This window comes from Anthonomus grandis, chromosome 9, assembly GCF_022605725.1.
Source record: "Anthonomus grandis grandis chromosome 9, icAntGran1.3, whole genome shotgun sequence".
Taxonomy (NCBI): Eukaryota; Metazoa; Arthropoda; class Insecta; order Coleoptera; family Curculionidae; genus Anthonomus; species Anthonomus grandis.
The window spans coordinates 4,966,759-4,982,905 of NC_065554.1; the positions used below are offsets into that span (position 1 = coordinate 4,966,759).

Consider the following 16,147-nt stretch of genomic DNA (forward strand, 5'->3'; position numbering starts at 1 on the left):
CCACAGTATAAATAGCCTTATAGGGATCAAATAAAATTCCGGCCACTATATTTTTGTATTATCTAGGGTACCTATTATCAAAACAGCGTGTTAAATATTGCATGCTCAGTGGACAGATTTGGTTTAAAGCCAAATGGTTCACTAACTAGTATGTTATGATGATTAAGACAGTTTATATTATGGTTAAAAAAAGATCTCTTAAAAACTTTCGTTAGTAAAGACAATAGAGATACAATATAGAAATAGGTCAGTAGCTTGCTGAATTAGCGGTATCACCTTTTTATAAATTTAGGTTAATTTTGTAGTTTTAAGTCAAGTTGGAATTTTTCAAAAAACATACTGCAGCATTCTCTAATAATAAAAGCTAATAGTTTAGAAAGAAAACAGCCTTATGTTATGAATATATTACAGAAATTTTATCCAATCTAGCTGACAATCTGTTTAGCAGAGGTCCACAACAATTCTATATACCTCCATAGGGTCAATTGATGTCAAAAATATTGTAGGGTATTTAATATTGCATGACTTTTAAGTTATGCAATAGAATAATAGCGATATAAGTTTAAAAAGTTCAAACTAATTGCTAAAGGTTTTAGATGGCCTATGGACCTTCTTTTTTTACTGTTATTCATTTTTAACTTAAAATTGGCACTTTCATTCTTTTTATATGTTTCCATATTTATAATGCTCCAAGCAGTTTTATTTTTAGAATAAGCTATTTTATTTTCATTTGAAGAAGTAGGGGAGAGGTAGGTACAGTGAGACGGTCGGAACATTGAGACAAATTCGGTAGAGCTTCGTACGTTCGGTATTTTCTGGTCAAACTAAAAGAACTCACCTATTGTCATTTTAAATCAAAGCAAACAAAAGACGGTTAAGGCGGTTAAGACAACGGTTAAGATTCAACAAGAACATTTTCAGTTATCGCTGATCAGTCGAAGAAAGCGCGTCGGAGTAATTTTACCGTATCCACGTGGCCGGTGTTTTCGCGGAAACGAAACTTTTTTAAACAATGTAAATTATTTTATGTAAAAGAGAAACCATTTTATAAAACAATTACATTAAAATAATTGATTATTGCAAAAGTGTTATTAGTTTTTTAGTCGTCTTTTATTAAATAATTATAATGGAACAGTGAGACACGTCTCACTGTTCCTTTATTGTTTCACTGTTCGTACTAAGTATATTAGATATTTGCTTGATGAAAGTTATGATAAAATTAATAAATTTAAATTTTGAGTATATACAAAACTCATAAACTTTCACTTAATTTTGGCTACACAGTAGCCTTCTATATAGAAAAATACACAGTATTTTATTTATATTAAAAGGAAAAAAAATAATTTTGTAAACTAAAATTATTAACTGTACCAACAATTTATTCCAATACAGTATGTACACACAGTGTCTCAGAACCGTAAGAATGAATAGATGATATTAAAATAACAATAAAATAAAAAGAAAAAAAAAACAAAAATACCTACTCAAAATTTAAATTTATTGTCTCACTGTTCCTTCACGGATTTTATAAAATAGGTCCTTTGCAAAATATCTTCTCTTACAGATAGAAAATGCCACGAAAAAACAAAACAAATCGACAAATAGGCCGATTCTCTGAAGACCAGATGAGGCAGTCTATCGAATTAGTTCAAGGAGGCACTTCTATACGTCAAGCTGCACGAATGAAAGGACTATCTTTCCAAACGGTCCATAGATATGTAAACAAAATTCACCAAGACGAAAACATTCGTTTATATCCTAATTACAAGGTGAAATAAATGTTTACTGTCGAACAGGAGAACGCCTTGAGCGAATATATAATCAACCATTCCAAACAATAAATCATTCCAAAATGTTTTATGGTCTGTCAAGAGACGATACCCGAAGATTGTCATATGAAGCTGCAGTTTATAATAATATAGTCGAAAAGTGCTTCACTTGCCTGGATAAAAGGATTTCAGAAGCGTCATTCTGACTTGTCTCTTCGGACCCCAGAAGGTTGTAGTCTTTCAAGGGCAACCAGTCTAAATAGATACATTGAAATTTTTTTCACAAAACTTAAAACTGTTTTAAAGCGTTTCCCGGTGTTTGGAGGTGGTAGTCGTATCTATAATTTAGATGAGACAGGAACCTTTACTGTTCAAAAGTCCCAAAAAGTGTTCGCACAAAGGGGTGTACGACAGGTTAATAAGACCACAAGTGCTGAACGTGGAACGCTTGTTACAACCTGTTGCATTGTTAGAGCATCGGAAGCAGCTATTCCTCCTGCTATGGTATTCCCGAGAGTGCAGTTTAAAGACTTTATGATAAATGGGGCGCCCAACGGAACTTTAGGTCTGGCTTCGAAAACAGGTTGGATGAATACGGAGTGCTTTGTGCAGGTTGTTAAACATTTTATTAAGCACACTGGTAGCACCAAGGAAAACCTTTCTTTGTTGCTAATATAATCACCAAAGTCATTTATCGATTGAAGCAATCGATTTGTGTAAAAATAATGGTGACACAATCCTAACTAAACCACCGCACTACAAAAATAAGTTACAGCCATTGGACGTAGGCTTACTAAAACCATTTCAAACTTTCTATAATGCGGCAGTAGTTGCATGGATGATGAACCATCCCGGTGAGATATTTACAATTTATAACGTAGCTGCGTGTGTGGGCATAGCATATCCACGAACAATGACGCTCATTAACATTACAAGTGCTTTTCGGAAAACCGGAATATTTCCATTCGATCGGCATATTTTTACGGAAGAAGATTTTTTGTCGAGTTCTGTGATGGATAGGCTGCTTATTGCAGATGAAGCTACTTCTGAAGATAAACCTCCAGTTGTAGAAAATGTAGGTCCAAGTAACAGTGATACCGCCAAGAAAACTTTTGTTAGCTCAAGTATTTTCAAACGTTATCCTAAAGCTCCGCTAAGAAAATCAGGCGAGAGCAACAAAAAACGCAAAGAAAAGAAGATAATTGCTACCGAAACCCCGGAGAAAATGAAACTTGTTAAATCTAGAGAAAAAACACCAAAACAAAAAAAAGCGCGTATTAGATAGTGATTCTGATAAACAAGATGAAAATGAAATGGCATTATAGGATTCTAGCGAAGGAGAAGATTATATTTGTGAAGATCCCGAGCCCCAATTAGTTTCGAATATCTTGATCGCTATCCTAATATCGGGGAATATGTGCTTGTTGAATTTCGCTCTAAGCAAAAAACATACTATTTGGGCAAAGTCCTATCTCAAATAAAAGAAAATGATTTTGAAACATCGTTTTTAAGGAAAAGCATTAAATGTGGAAACAGGTTCTTATTTCCAATGGTCCCAGATATCTCACATGTATTAAAAAAAGATATTAAAATGATTTTGCCGGCTTCTTTAACCAACGGTTAACCAAGCGCCAAAACTTTGACAGTCTTAACCTAAAACAATAAAAAGTGTTGCGTCTCAGTGCTCCAACATGGACAGGTACAGTGAGACATCTGGCATTTTTCAGTTTTAATTTTTTTGAGATGTTACCTTTAGTTTTCGTCAAAAAACAATATCGTTTTTCAGTTCCTATTTATATGCTAAATGTAGAGATAAAATATGAGCTTAAAATAGCGTTAAAAAAAAGTTATTAATATTAACAGTTCGTCTCAGTGTTCCTACCTCTCCCCTACAGTAATTGGCATGATATTTACATGATATTTAGATCTTGTAACTTTTTTATTTTTATGGGTTGCTTACTAAACTAATAAGCTTTAAAAATTCTCATTACTTATTTAAGTTCTAGTAGAAAATAAATAACAAAATAAATTATGGCCTAAAAACACAAATCTACAACTTCTTCTCTAGGCTTACTGTATTACTGGCTGCCAACATACGGCACAATGAAGCTAAAGCAGTTTTCTTCCTTGATTTATTGACTTTAGAAATTTGTTCTTAATCTTGTCACAAGAGGGCTCTAGATGGAATTGACTATTGACAATAAGTTATATTTTCAGACAGTGAACAATCATGCTATCTTATTTTTTGCATTAAGTGGGTTAAAGTATGTTTTTTCTTAATTTATAGTAACTCAGCTTTGTTGCCGTTGTTTTTCCTAATATTAGCTTTCTACTTAAGGACAAAATTCTTTGATAGTGTATTATCTTAGTTATGTTTGGCATCATTGAATCATTAACAATGATGCAATGTTATTATTAATGCGAGTGGGGATTATCTCCTGACTCTGATGAGTAAAATAGCTTCCCAAGAAGCCAAAAGCCAGACATATTTTAAGGTAGCATGTAGTTTCCTTTCGTCGTTCTTTAAGACGTTGTGTTTATCAACCGACACTAAGTAATGCTTAGACCCTCCTAAAACCTTGAGGTAAGAAAAGGGAGGTTTCTGTCAAAATTATACTTCTACTATAGGGTCCCTATGATTCCCTACGGTTTCACACAGTTCCATATCATTACGTCTGTGTCACACGTGCTCTATTTAAGCCAGTTTAGTCTCTTGGTAAAGCCAGTTAATCAAAGGTAAAGCCCTGTTGTGGAAAGTATTCCCTGTTGCTGAAATTCCCATAGCAGTACTGTAAGTACCTTTTACACTAGTCTCTAGTTGCAGTAAGGGCACTTGTCATTTATTTGTTCCATTTATTTACCTTCATTACATTTAAAATAAATTCTTTAACTTTTTAACAAAAATAAAAAACCTGTGAACAACCTCTCTAAAAGAGATTAAATTTTCTTATTTTTTATAAATAGTAATATAATTTTGGCCAAAATTCAATATGTACGTTTTGTATTTAATCATTTTTAAAGTTTCGATACATAAACCTAAACTATTTCTGCGAGTTTATAATATAAATTTAATTTATTGTTTATAGATAGGTAGAAGCGGAGTGGTAAAACTATTTATTTTTTCTTTTGAAAGAGTTTATTGGTGATAATTTTTAATTCAGTTATTTAACTGAGTGTTATAATTCTTTACACCCTTTATTCACAGCCATATTTTTCCAGTAATGGCTTTTTGATAAACTTGAATACACTCAAGCAATGTAAGCATCTTATTTAAACAATTCATGTTAAACTCACGACCAAATTGCTCAAAAGCTGAAAGCTGCCTTTTGCATATGTACCTTTTAATTTTTTTACTTATTTCTTTATTTTTAATAACTATCAGTAAATTTAAAATAAATTATATTACAATCTTTCTTTGATTTTTGTACTACTCATTTATTATTTGGCTCATTATCTGTATGTACCTGACATAAAGATGTTTTACAAATTGTGAGTAGCTCTTGATATCTGTGTTAATCCAGTTTATGGGATTGTTTCTAATTCTAGTGATACAGACGGGGAATGACGTGTCAAAAAACTTAAACAGTGTGTAGCAGAAGCTTTCATACATTTCATCTACACCTCTTATTTAATATAATGGATGAGATACTTTTGTCAATAAAGAATCTCCTTTTTGTAAATTACACTTTATTACTATATTTGTGATTATACTTTAGGGAAATACCTAAATGATCGGATATATTTGTAATAATCACTGGCCCCACAAGTAAATCTAAAAAGATATTACTGAAAATGTTATTGAGTTGTTTGTTTTGTTATTAAGTAAGTCCAGTGACATGTTCCTTCAAACCATAACTAGACATTTTGTGTAAAAGTAGAGAATTTTGGGTGCTACATTTATTAAGTATAAGAGAAAACGAAACATCCTAGTCAAATGGCTTAGAATTGTAAAAAAACTTTACATTATCTTTAAACACATTTTCAGTAATGTTTTACCATTTTGTCGTCATTTTTGCTAAGATTTTCCCATATTCTTGTTTTCTTTTTTTATTATCAAACGAGAGGCGACCGTAACGTCTCGACTGAACAGCAGGACCGGGACTCTAATCTCATCAAGGTCGGTGTTGTGTCCCACGATTGCTTTGATCGCCTTTAAATTCAGCGGGTTTTCTCGGCGGAAATAGAAAATGACTCTGGAGGAAACTGGTAGCGTTTTGAGTCGCATTCGCCACGCGTTGTTATTGCTAATAAAGTGGACGTCGTCGCCACATTGCAGATGCCTTGAAACGTGACTGGCTTTTGTTTAATGTTTTACTTTGGTTAGTGTGAAAAGTTACTTATATGCAATAATCTTCACAATTTTTTTTCATAAAAGTGTAGAGTAAATTTGTACGCAAAAATAATCGGTTAAATTTTAAATACTTTACTTTCAAGCAATTGCTTGGATGAGTCCTCTTTTAATTAAATTCACGCTTTACTTCTAAGACGCGCATAAAAATTAATTATATAAGGTTATAATTTGTAACTTCCTTGAAATTAAAATATATAATTAGTTTACATTTATGTGGAAAGTAAAACAAAACTAAGTACTTAAAAAAATATATACCAATTTTTATTCATTTCTTTTTTCATTATTCTATAAGCTAGTTTTATAAAAATCGCATTTTATCAATATAAATGGCATGTAACAATTTACTGGAGCTGTTCTATTTTACTCAACGTTCTTGAAGCATATAATTCACCAAAAATTGTGTTATAGCCCTCCTTGGATGATTCTTGGTTTATTCAAAACATTTCTAGGTCCTATTTCTTGCGAAAACTACTTTTTTCAAAGAAAAATGTCTAAGACAAAAAAGGTTTGAATATAATTGCCTACAATTACAACCTGTGCTTGTCGCTGTACATCAATAATTGCTGAAGATAAAAGATGCCAAAGACACTAGAAGTTTATTTTCAATTTTTATAGAAGCACAATGATTTTCTGGAACTGTATTTGACATATATTTATCGTATTTTTATATTTGATAAAGTGCAGATTAGTAATTTTCACTTTTTGGTAATATTGTATTACATTACATACTTATCTGTAACTGAATATTATTTTAAGCGAATTTAAAGGTTCAGAAGGATGATTTTAAGAGATGAATGATTAATAATGCATTGAACATTTTTTCTTTTCTTGTACATCAAACCAATCATTATTAGCTATTAGTTCTTTTACATCGACTAACACAGTAGAAATTTTTCTTTGAATAAAATAGCTTTCGTAAGAAATAGAATCTAAAAAATTTATGGGATAAGCAAAACTCATCCAAGAAGGGGAAAATAATACAATTTCTAAGTAAATATTACAATCTCTGGGAACGTTAAGTGAAATAGAACGGGGCGTCAGTAAATTCTTACGTGCCATTCATATTGATATAATGCGATTTTTGGAAAATAAACGCGCTGTATCTCGATAACGAGATATTGAAAAAAAATGCATACATCATTTTTGTAGGTACGCGTTAAAAATGCTGAAAACAGTGAAAAAAATTACTTCAGGAGGCAATTTTGATAAAAGGAATATTAGGTGACTTTGGCACCCTCTATCTTCTGTGGATTTAATTTTATGGGAAAGATCCTCAAATGATATATATGTATGCATTTAGTTATAACCTAAATAAAAGTTTTCCCTAAAACCCACGGTTTTCGCAAGAAATCGATTCCAAATAAAATTTGAGTTATCTAAAAAAGTATTTATATTGTTTTTCGGTATGTATTATGTTTGGGCCTTTCATAACAAATACTAAATTTTAACAAAGCATCAAGATTTCGATTATTTCTGCCGAAATTGACACTTTTTAGATGACAGATTTACTGTACTGAAGTTTCCTGAGGCACATCGTACTCTATCGAACAGGAGTCACTAAGTAAGTCCAATTCTTACTTGCTGGAATCGGTTTTTTATATATAATGACATAAGACTATCATGCTACATGTCTTATATACCGAGCCCCTCTCTAATTGTTTTAGTAGGATAGGCTACCCCACAGTGTCAAACGCTTTGGTTAGGTCCAAAAATAAGAAGCATTTTTTTTTTGAGTTTTAGGCACATAGAGATAAAATTCGTAACCCTAACCAAGGCGTCCTCGATTAAACCCACATTGTGAGGCTGAGATTTGCTCTGTTAGATCTAGGAACGAGTCAAGTCGCAATTTTATGGCTTTTCTACGAGTTTGCTAATATTACTACTAAGTGAACTAGGACGGTAATTCTTCAAATTTTGTCTAGAGCCAGATTTATGAATGGGTATGATAATATTATTTTTAAAAAGGTTGGAATGTATGTCAGTGGTAATTATTAGATGTATCAAATGAGTAAGAAGTTTAGTTATTAAATAACTGGAAGTCAATTAAGTTCAGTTAAATTCAATCTAGCTCTTTTAGTATCTTTTTACCTGTATTACCTGTATTTGCTTTATACTTTTTTTGCTAATTTGGTAGCTTAAGTTATTATTTTTTAAAGTTCTGTTAATAAGTAAAAATTAATTTTTCCATTAAAATATAAGATATAGCAATTTGTCGATCATTTAAAATTACAGCACATGAAGAAATTACGAAAGAGCAATGAAGCCATATGGCCAACTGGAATCTATGTACATAGATTTAAAATATATAATGTATAGGTAGATAATGACTGTAAACCTGATTATAATGTTGACACGCTTGATGTAGTTGTTCTTTTTTAATTTTTTTTATTACATTTAAATGATCAATTTCTTTTCAACAAGATTAACCAGCCTAATCTATTTTAAGATAAGTTCAATATTGCATATATTTGCATATTTGAACATTAGCTAGATACAGATACAATAAAACTTATTAACATTTGAAGATGCTTTTTAAGTGCATCTTTTTGTCACCCTTCTGGCAAGCACGGAGACCTATTAATATTTTCAAATAATGTAGAATATGACTCTTTAGGTTTCGGTTCATCTAATTTCAGAATGTATCAAACCACAGAATTTTGTAACATAAAAATTTGAAGTATTAATTTAGTTATAGCAGAGAAAAACAAACCACCAGTGGTTTGTTTTTCTCTGGTTATAGTGTAAGTCCATAGATTTCCATTAGGAGACTTTGCTACTATTTTGGAACAGCTAGTAACTTTAATTTGTTATCCCTCTCGAAAATACAATTTATTGTTTTCAGGAAATTTTAATCTAGATTTTTTGGAGAATTATTTCAGATTGGTGGATGTTGTATGTTTTTGTATTGGAATCATTTTCCCTAAAAATGACTAATAACTACCCAACAAAGGCTGTTTTTATTATAGTACTTATTTGAATAACATTATTGCTAACCTTTTGTTAAATGACAGTTTTTTTACAGTTATTGACCCATGTGTATCAGATTACAAAGCTTAATGTATCAGTAGCGGATTGGGAAGGACAGGAAGACTTTTCCCAATAAACGAAAATACCAAACTTTTGTCAAGAGTTATTCATTTCAATGAGTTCACTCATCATCACAGAATGGACTTCGGTTTACAAATTAATATATCAGATTAAGGGAAATTTTAAAGGCGAGACCAGTAAAAAGCTATTGCCTAGTAAAAAAATCAACAAACCATTACATCCGTTTTTACTAATCTTATAATGCAGATTATCTGCACAACTTACTTTGCAGTAATTAATCAAGTTTACTTGATAGATATTTTTCGTTAAAGAAAATTAATATCTCAAATAAGAAGGCTCAAATTAAATTGTTTTTCTAACTCATTACCATCCAAAAAAAATTATATCAATTTCACTTACTACTAAAATCTTTAGTAACTTTAAAATAAAGTACAAAAAAAATCAGTTTACACCAAAAAGCATGTTATTGACAAATTTATATAACTTAAGTAACAATTTGTGACATCTGATTAGTCATGAAGTAAATCGAGAAAACAAGGACATTCTGTGTGCTATTAATTCAAATTGTTTAAACGTCTATTTTTCTACTCTGGTGGAAAAAAAGCGTCCCTAAGAGAAATTATGCTAATATTAATTACGCTTTCCTCGTGAAAGGTAAAGGAACGAACTTTACAAAGCTTTATAATTTTCCTTTTATTACTGAGAAAATGGTTTGCGATGCTGTTTTAAGGCTAAAGAATTAATCTAGGTTAGACTTCTATAATATCAATTGTAAGCTAGTAAAAGAAACTGCATATTTCTATGATCCATTTTTAGAACACCTCTATAAATGCTGTATAATCACTGGTATATTTTCAAACCAATTAAAACTTTTTAAGCTTATGATGTTAAAACTATAGGTTTATGTTGTAAAAATAATTTTTTTAGTTGACAGTAGGGGTTTTTGCTAAATAAATCTATTACACAGGCAGTAATAGGCATTGTGATTAACAACATTGACATCTTGGAATAGGGAAATCAAATTAAGTGGGCCATCGAAAACGGACCGCAAGACATAACTGCCGATGAATTTTTTTTTAAATCGAAATTTAAGTCGAAAATACGTTAATTTTGATTGTAAAGAGGACAACTTCCTTTTGCCTCAAAAATTATTGCAAAATCTTCAACGGCCTAGGTAAGGGTATTATCCTCTTAATTTTTTCAAATCAGAATGGTGCTCCAATGATACCTTATTAAAAAGTGCTATAAATTCCCTATACGTTGTTACTTATTTTTTGTTAAATTGGTCAACTCGTTTAGCAAATATGAAGGATTGAAATTTAAAAAATACTATATTTTAAATAATGCATACATTAAATCAATTAAAAAAAAACTTACTAAATTAATCAAGCAAGTGCTTAAAATGTTACCCGCCAACCTCCAGACAGTAATACAAATTATCCTCAAATTCTGAAGAACTTGCGCGGTTAGTTCGCGACAAACATTAATAATTGGTCTTTGCAGGCCTTGTTATGAGGTAGGTGAAGTGCCATGCACTTTACTTTTTATGTGTCCCCACAGAAAAAAGTCTAAAGGAGTTAAGTCAGGTGACCAGGGAGGCCACTCAATTGCACCCTTTCGACCTATCCACCGACCTGGAAAGGTATTGTTTAAATAATGGCGAGTTATGGGAAGGTGCATCGTCTTGTTGAAAAAACGATTTCTCTTTAACGAATCTAGGATTGTTCTTTACGGCTGTTAGGGCTGGGTTTATAGTATTTTCCAGTAAATGCAAGTACATATCGCCTGTTAAATTTACAGGAAGAAAGAAAGAACCCACAATGGAATTTCCAAAAATAAACGTTCAATTTTTGCGGATTTTATGTGTGCACCCCGTGCACAACAATCCTGGGGTTGCTCTCAGACCAGTAACGACAGTTGTGCCGATTGACTACGTAGGTTAAAAAAACGTACACTCATCCGAAAAACATATATTAAATAGGAAATTGTTATTATTCGCCACTCGTGTTTGTCAGGATGGCGTTCTTTAAATAAATGCCACATTTGTAATTTTTAAAATGAAGTTCGATTATTTCTACACTTCTGAAATTGAATACACCATAATTATTAAAAAGTTTAATGAGATATTTTAACGCACAAGTCACAGAACGGCTATCTAGCAACTAGCGTATCTGATAGTTAAACTTTAATTAACACTATAATTAGGCAAAAATATCTAATGCACAAAAATGGGTCAAAGGAATTTATCCTTCCATTTTAATTTAATACTCTGATTCATTTTTAAATTAAATTGACTTACCTATTTGAATTTTTGACAAAAGCGCTTTTCTAGTATTTTAGAGTTCATTATTTTCTAAACGAGTTGACTGCGAAGACGAATTATTGAAGTTTGTCGCGATCTGACCTGGCAAGTTCTTCAGAATGTTCGAAAGCGGTTTGAAGATAATGTTTCTACTGCTGTATGGAGGTTGGTGGGCAACACTTTTAGAATTTGCTTAATTAATTTGGTAAGTTTCTTTCTAAAATGATTTAACTTATGCGGTTTTTAAAATATACTCTTTTTAAAATTTCAATCCTTTATATTTTCTAAACGAGTTGACCGATTTTTAAAAAATAAGCAGCAACGTAAAGGGAATTAATAGTACTTTTTAATAACGTATTAATAAACTCTTATTCCCATGTAAAAAAATATAATTTGTGGGGCAACGGAGCAACAGTCTCCCTTACAAACAAATTTGACAAATTGACCCTAGCAGTTATACCTTACGGTATGTTTTCGATGGTCCACCCTAAATGTCTTTATTAGTGTACGATACTTCAAAGGCATTTGATTGCATTAAACATGGAATTCTCATACAAAAATTAAGTCCGCTCTTTTTTCTTTTTCTTATTTATATCAGTGACTTACCATCAAATTTGGGGCTTATTACTTGTTTACTACTTCCATATATACTAGCTTGGGTTGCAAGGGAAAATCTAAGTCTATTTTCAATTTTATTAGCTAATAGGTGGGCCCTAGACTCGTTTTTGTGCAAAATATCTGCTATTAAATGCCGACAAAAATAAAAACATTATGTTAGTACAGAACATTCTATTAATGATAGTGTTTGTGCCTTGGGAATAAACATTGATTCTGGATTAAACTTGAGCTTGCATACAGATTGTCTCTCTAAAAATCTATTTTTTAGCAATATTTGCATTACGAACTTTAAGAGAGACCTTAAATGTAGCACCATTAAAGGTGACTTATTTTACGCTTCTTTTAGTCAAAATTGCTTTACGCTATCACTCAGCTTATGGGATAGTTCTTCGAGTGCATTAAGCGTTTTTCGTATGCACAAAAAGGCTATACTTATTTTAGCATTAATTTTTTATAAATATATAGAGATTCATGCAAATCGCTCTAATTACACAACTAGTTCATTATCCAGAATTTCCTTGCGCGGATCTAAAAACTTAATAACGCTATGTTATATATTATTCTATATAATTAATTACCGTATAAGAAGACTGTAAGTGTACCAAATAGTAAAAAGTACGACTAAGTGTATTTTAACTGCTAATTTATTTTATTCAACTGAAGAGATTGTTTCACATGTGTGAATATTGTTTAACGTATAATGTTTTATGTTTGTTTAAATCGTTTTCGGTTTTTTCTTTTTAACTTTTGACTTGCTACAAATACTTTGTGTTAAATAAATAAACCTAAACCTAAACCTATATAAATTCTGACTCGAATTTCTACAAAGCTTTATAAAAAAGTATAAGTCGGTATACTTTAAACTTAATTTCTCCTTTAAAAGCATTTCTAAAAGGAAATTAAAAACAGAAATATGTTAAAACTAAAAAATAGAAAATAAATAAAAAACAAAATAGAAAACTCACAAATAACGTTGAGTCTGGCGTCCGCTCGAATGGCCTTGTTTAGTTTCGAGGGACCAACTTGGCACTGATACTCGGCATCGTCCTCCAGGGACGCGTTGCTTATCCGCAAGTTGTACACCCCGTTCCTTCGGTCCCCGATAACGGAGTAGCGCGGAAATCCTGGGATTACCGACGAAAAACCTGTAAAAAAGTGGCTGGATGAGTTTTTTGACAGAGTTTTAATAAGAAAAATAAGACGTGTTGATGTTATGAGTTAAAACTGACATTCGGATAAGTAATATGTTTCTGCTAAGAGGAATGTTATCTTAGCTAACTTATAGAACGTTAGTTATATAGATACTTCTAATGAAAATAAATAGGTAATACGGAAACCGTAAGATGTTGGAAAATAAGAAATGATAAGCAAAACAAATACATACGTTTATTTTCCTTTTAAATAATAAGGAGACGATTTGTATTTTTTCTTAAAGCCAACAAAGGACATACACTTAAGCGAATTCGGAAGTTTATTATACACTGTAAAATAAGGCCAATCGATACAAAGGAGTCTATAATATATTTATACATCTCAAATAAACGTCGGGTAGATCTCTTTGAAAACTGAATTTTTCTCGAAGGTAAATAAGCAGGGGAATAGATCTGTCCTAAGCCTTTGATAGAATTTGTTATAAAATTTTAGTTAACAACTTTAATGAAATTGGTATAAGAGGTAGTGTCTTCAATATTTTTAAAGATTTTAGGTAATCTTAAAAGCATTAAACAGGATATAAAATTAGACCAAATAAAAAGCGAACCCAAGATTGTGACATGTGGAAAACCACAAAGAACAGTTGTGACACGGCAATTTTTTATTGACTGATGGTCTTAGATCAAAAATAGGGCTGAAACAGATCTAAAACGTAAACTTTATTGGTTTCAAAAAATAACCTCATACTAAATTAGTCAAAAAACAACATTATACTCAAACGCATCATACTCAACATATTTACTTTAATTACTTATTGCAGAAAATATTTAAGACCGGAAAATATAATATATTTCGGAATAAAAAAGAGGGCTTATACTAATCTTTCTAGAAAGTCAATTTTGACGTATAAGAGAAGGTACTTTATCACTGGTATCAAATGAGTTTTATTGTTATCAAATGACTCACTCTTTAACAAATAAGTTAAAACCATATTTACATTTCTAAGGATAGAATTGACTTGCCTTTTACCGGCATGGCGTTGTGTTGCCAAATTAGATATTTTCTAGCAAGATTCAGTGGATTTAGTTTTGATTTAGGATGGTGTGACGTGTAGTAAAATAATAAAAATATTATTTAGCTCTGGACAGGTTAAATTTATGGACAAAATTAGTCATTCCTGCAAAAAAAAACTAATTAGTAATTAAACTCATAAGTTATGAAGGTTTGAAGTTGATGATAATAAAGTAATAATAGCAACACTGTGCCTTTTCCGTGTCGTCCGTCGATGTCAATCATCTTAGTTATCGTTACGTGCTCTTCCATTTGTGGATAGCGTTCATGATGGCGACGCCGACGGCATCGTTAGTGCACCTGTGCGTTTTGACGCAAATTTATGGTAATACACTTATACGGGTAAGAAGATATAAATAAACTATTACTATTGATTTATATCTTTCAAAAGATAACTTTTCTATATTGTGATGTTTTATAATATATTACCAACATACTCTTACAGCGATTCCGTTTGGCAATTGATAGTTGGCGGTTTGGTCTTTCTAGTTTCTTTATAATGCAGGGCCCAATCGTAATAACCTTATTTTGATATGGGTTTATACATTTTATTATATTTAATAATAATGATGATGATAGAAAAATGTTTTTATAGTTTCTTACTTTTTTAACATATCACCGCACTGGTCTCTAACAGCAAAGCCTTTAGTGATGAAAGTGTTAGTTATTTAATTGCTATTGAAATAATCATTTTATTAACAAGAAGGTGATGTATGAATACCTAAACAAAAATAATAAAAAGTGTTTAGAGAGGTTTTTTGCATTTTAATTTTCAGTATATTAATTTAAAATAAAAAGACCCCCTAACCTTGCAACTTTTTATAATTAATTAAATTTTGTCTAAGTTCTCCTGGTCGTCCTGTAGAGAATGGTTGCCATAAGTGAAAATTAAATTATATCATAATGAAAAAGAAAATAGATATAAATAAAATTGCATTTTTCTGACTACAGTTTTATATTTACAGAAAAAAGATTATTGCATTTTTATTATAAATGTAAATATCGAGTGGAGTCTAAATGAGCTATTGGATATACCTATTTTACCATTTTTGAGTTCTCTGTATAAAAAATTTTGGCTCTTTAGAAATGTAGTTAAACATTTAAAGAATATTGAAGAGTTAGTAGGGGAAATCTTTTCTCCACAAATAAAATGCTAATCCTCTAATTTCAGGAGTGATGCATTTCGGCAAGTGTTCTTGCCATCATCAGACTCTAAAATATATTTTAAACAGTTCAAAAACATATACGAACATTTTTTTCTTGACAGGTGACATAAAAAATACAGATAAAATTATGAAATTGTAAAATACCAGTACTTACTGGGTTACTTAACACATACACAAATTCTATACAATACCAAACAATACTTGAATAGTACATTGCACGACATCTAGTGAACAGTTAAAATAATAATAAAATTGAATAATACGAGATTAGCAGATTTCTACTGGGTACCGGGAGCAAGTGAGAGACAACCATCGGACTGTAGTGTTATAGGGTGTGAACAAATAAAGAAATAAATGTGTGTTAATAAGTCAGATCAAATCAAATGTCAGTGTTACTGTTAGGACCCAAGGAATTAAAGAAAGTGTTGCTTTCAAATCGAGTTTGCTCATTAATACAAGTGTAAACTGGAGATTTGTAGGCTTTATTTATTTCCAGGATTTCCAAAAGATCCAACCCTAACCCCTTCTGATCAACATGGAGCACCTCGGTATCCGCCCCAGCCTCGAACCCATGTCCGGTCTCAATAATATTATTGGCGAAAGGAGAAGAGGTATTGGTCATAAATCGGTTTCTATACTTCAATGAGTTTATTATGTTCTTTGACTCTCG

At 31.3% G+C, this 16,147-nt stretch overlaps 1 protein-coding gene across 2 annotated transcripts in view; it reads right to left on the reverse strand.

Annotated features, from left to right (window-relative positions):
- LOC126740126 (nephrin) overlaps positions 1-16,147 on the reverse strand; it is a 357,279-nt gene that overhangs the window by 185,834 nt on the left and 155,298 nt on the right. For both annotated transcript variants that reach the window (XM_050446042.1, XM_050446043.1), the window contains exon 3: positions 13,054-13,233. In XM_050446042.1, the coding sequence (XP_050301999.1) occupies positions 13,054-13,233 (180 nt within the window). The remainder of the gene's footprint in view (positions 1-13,053; positions 13,234-16,147) is intronic.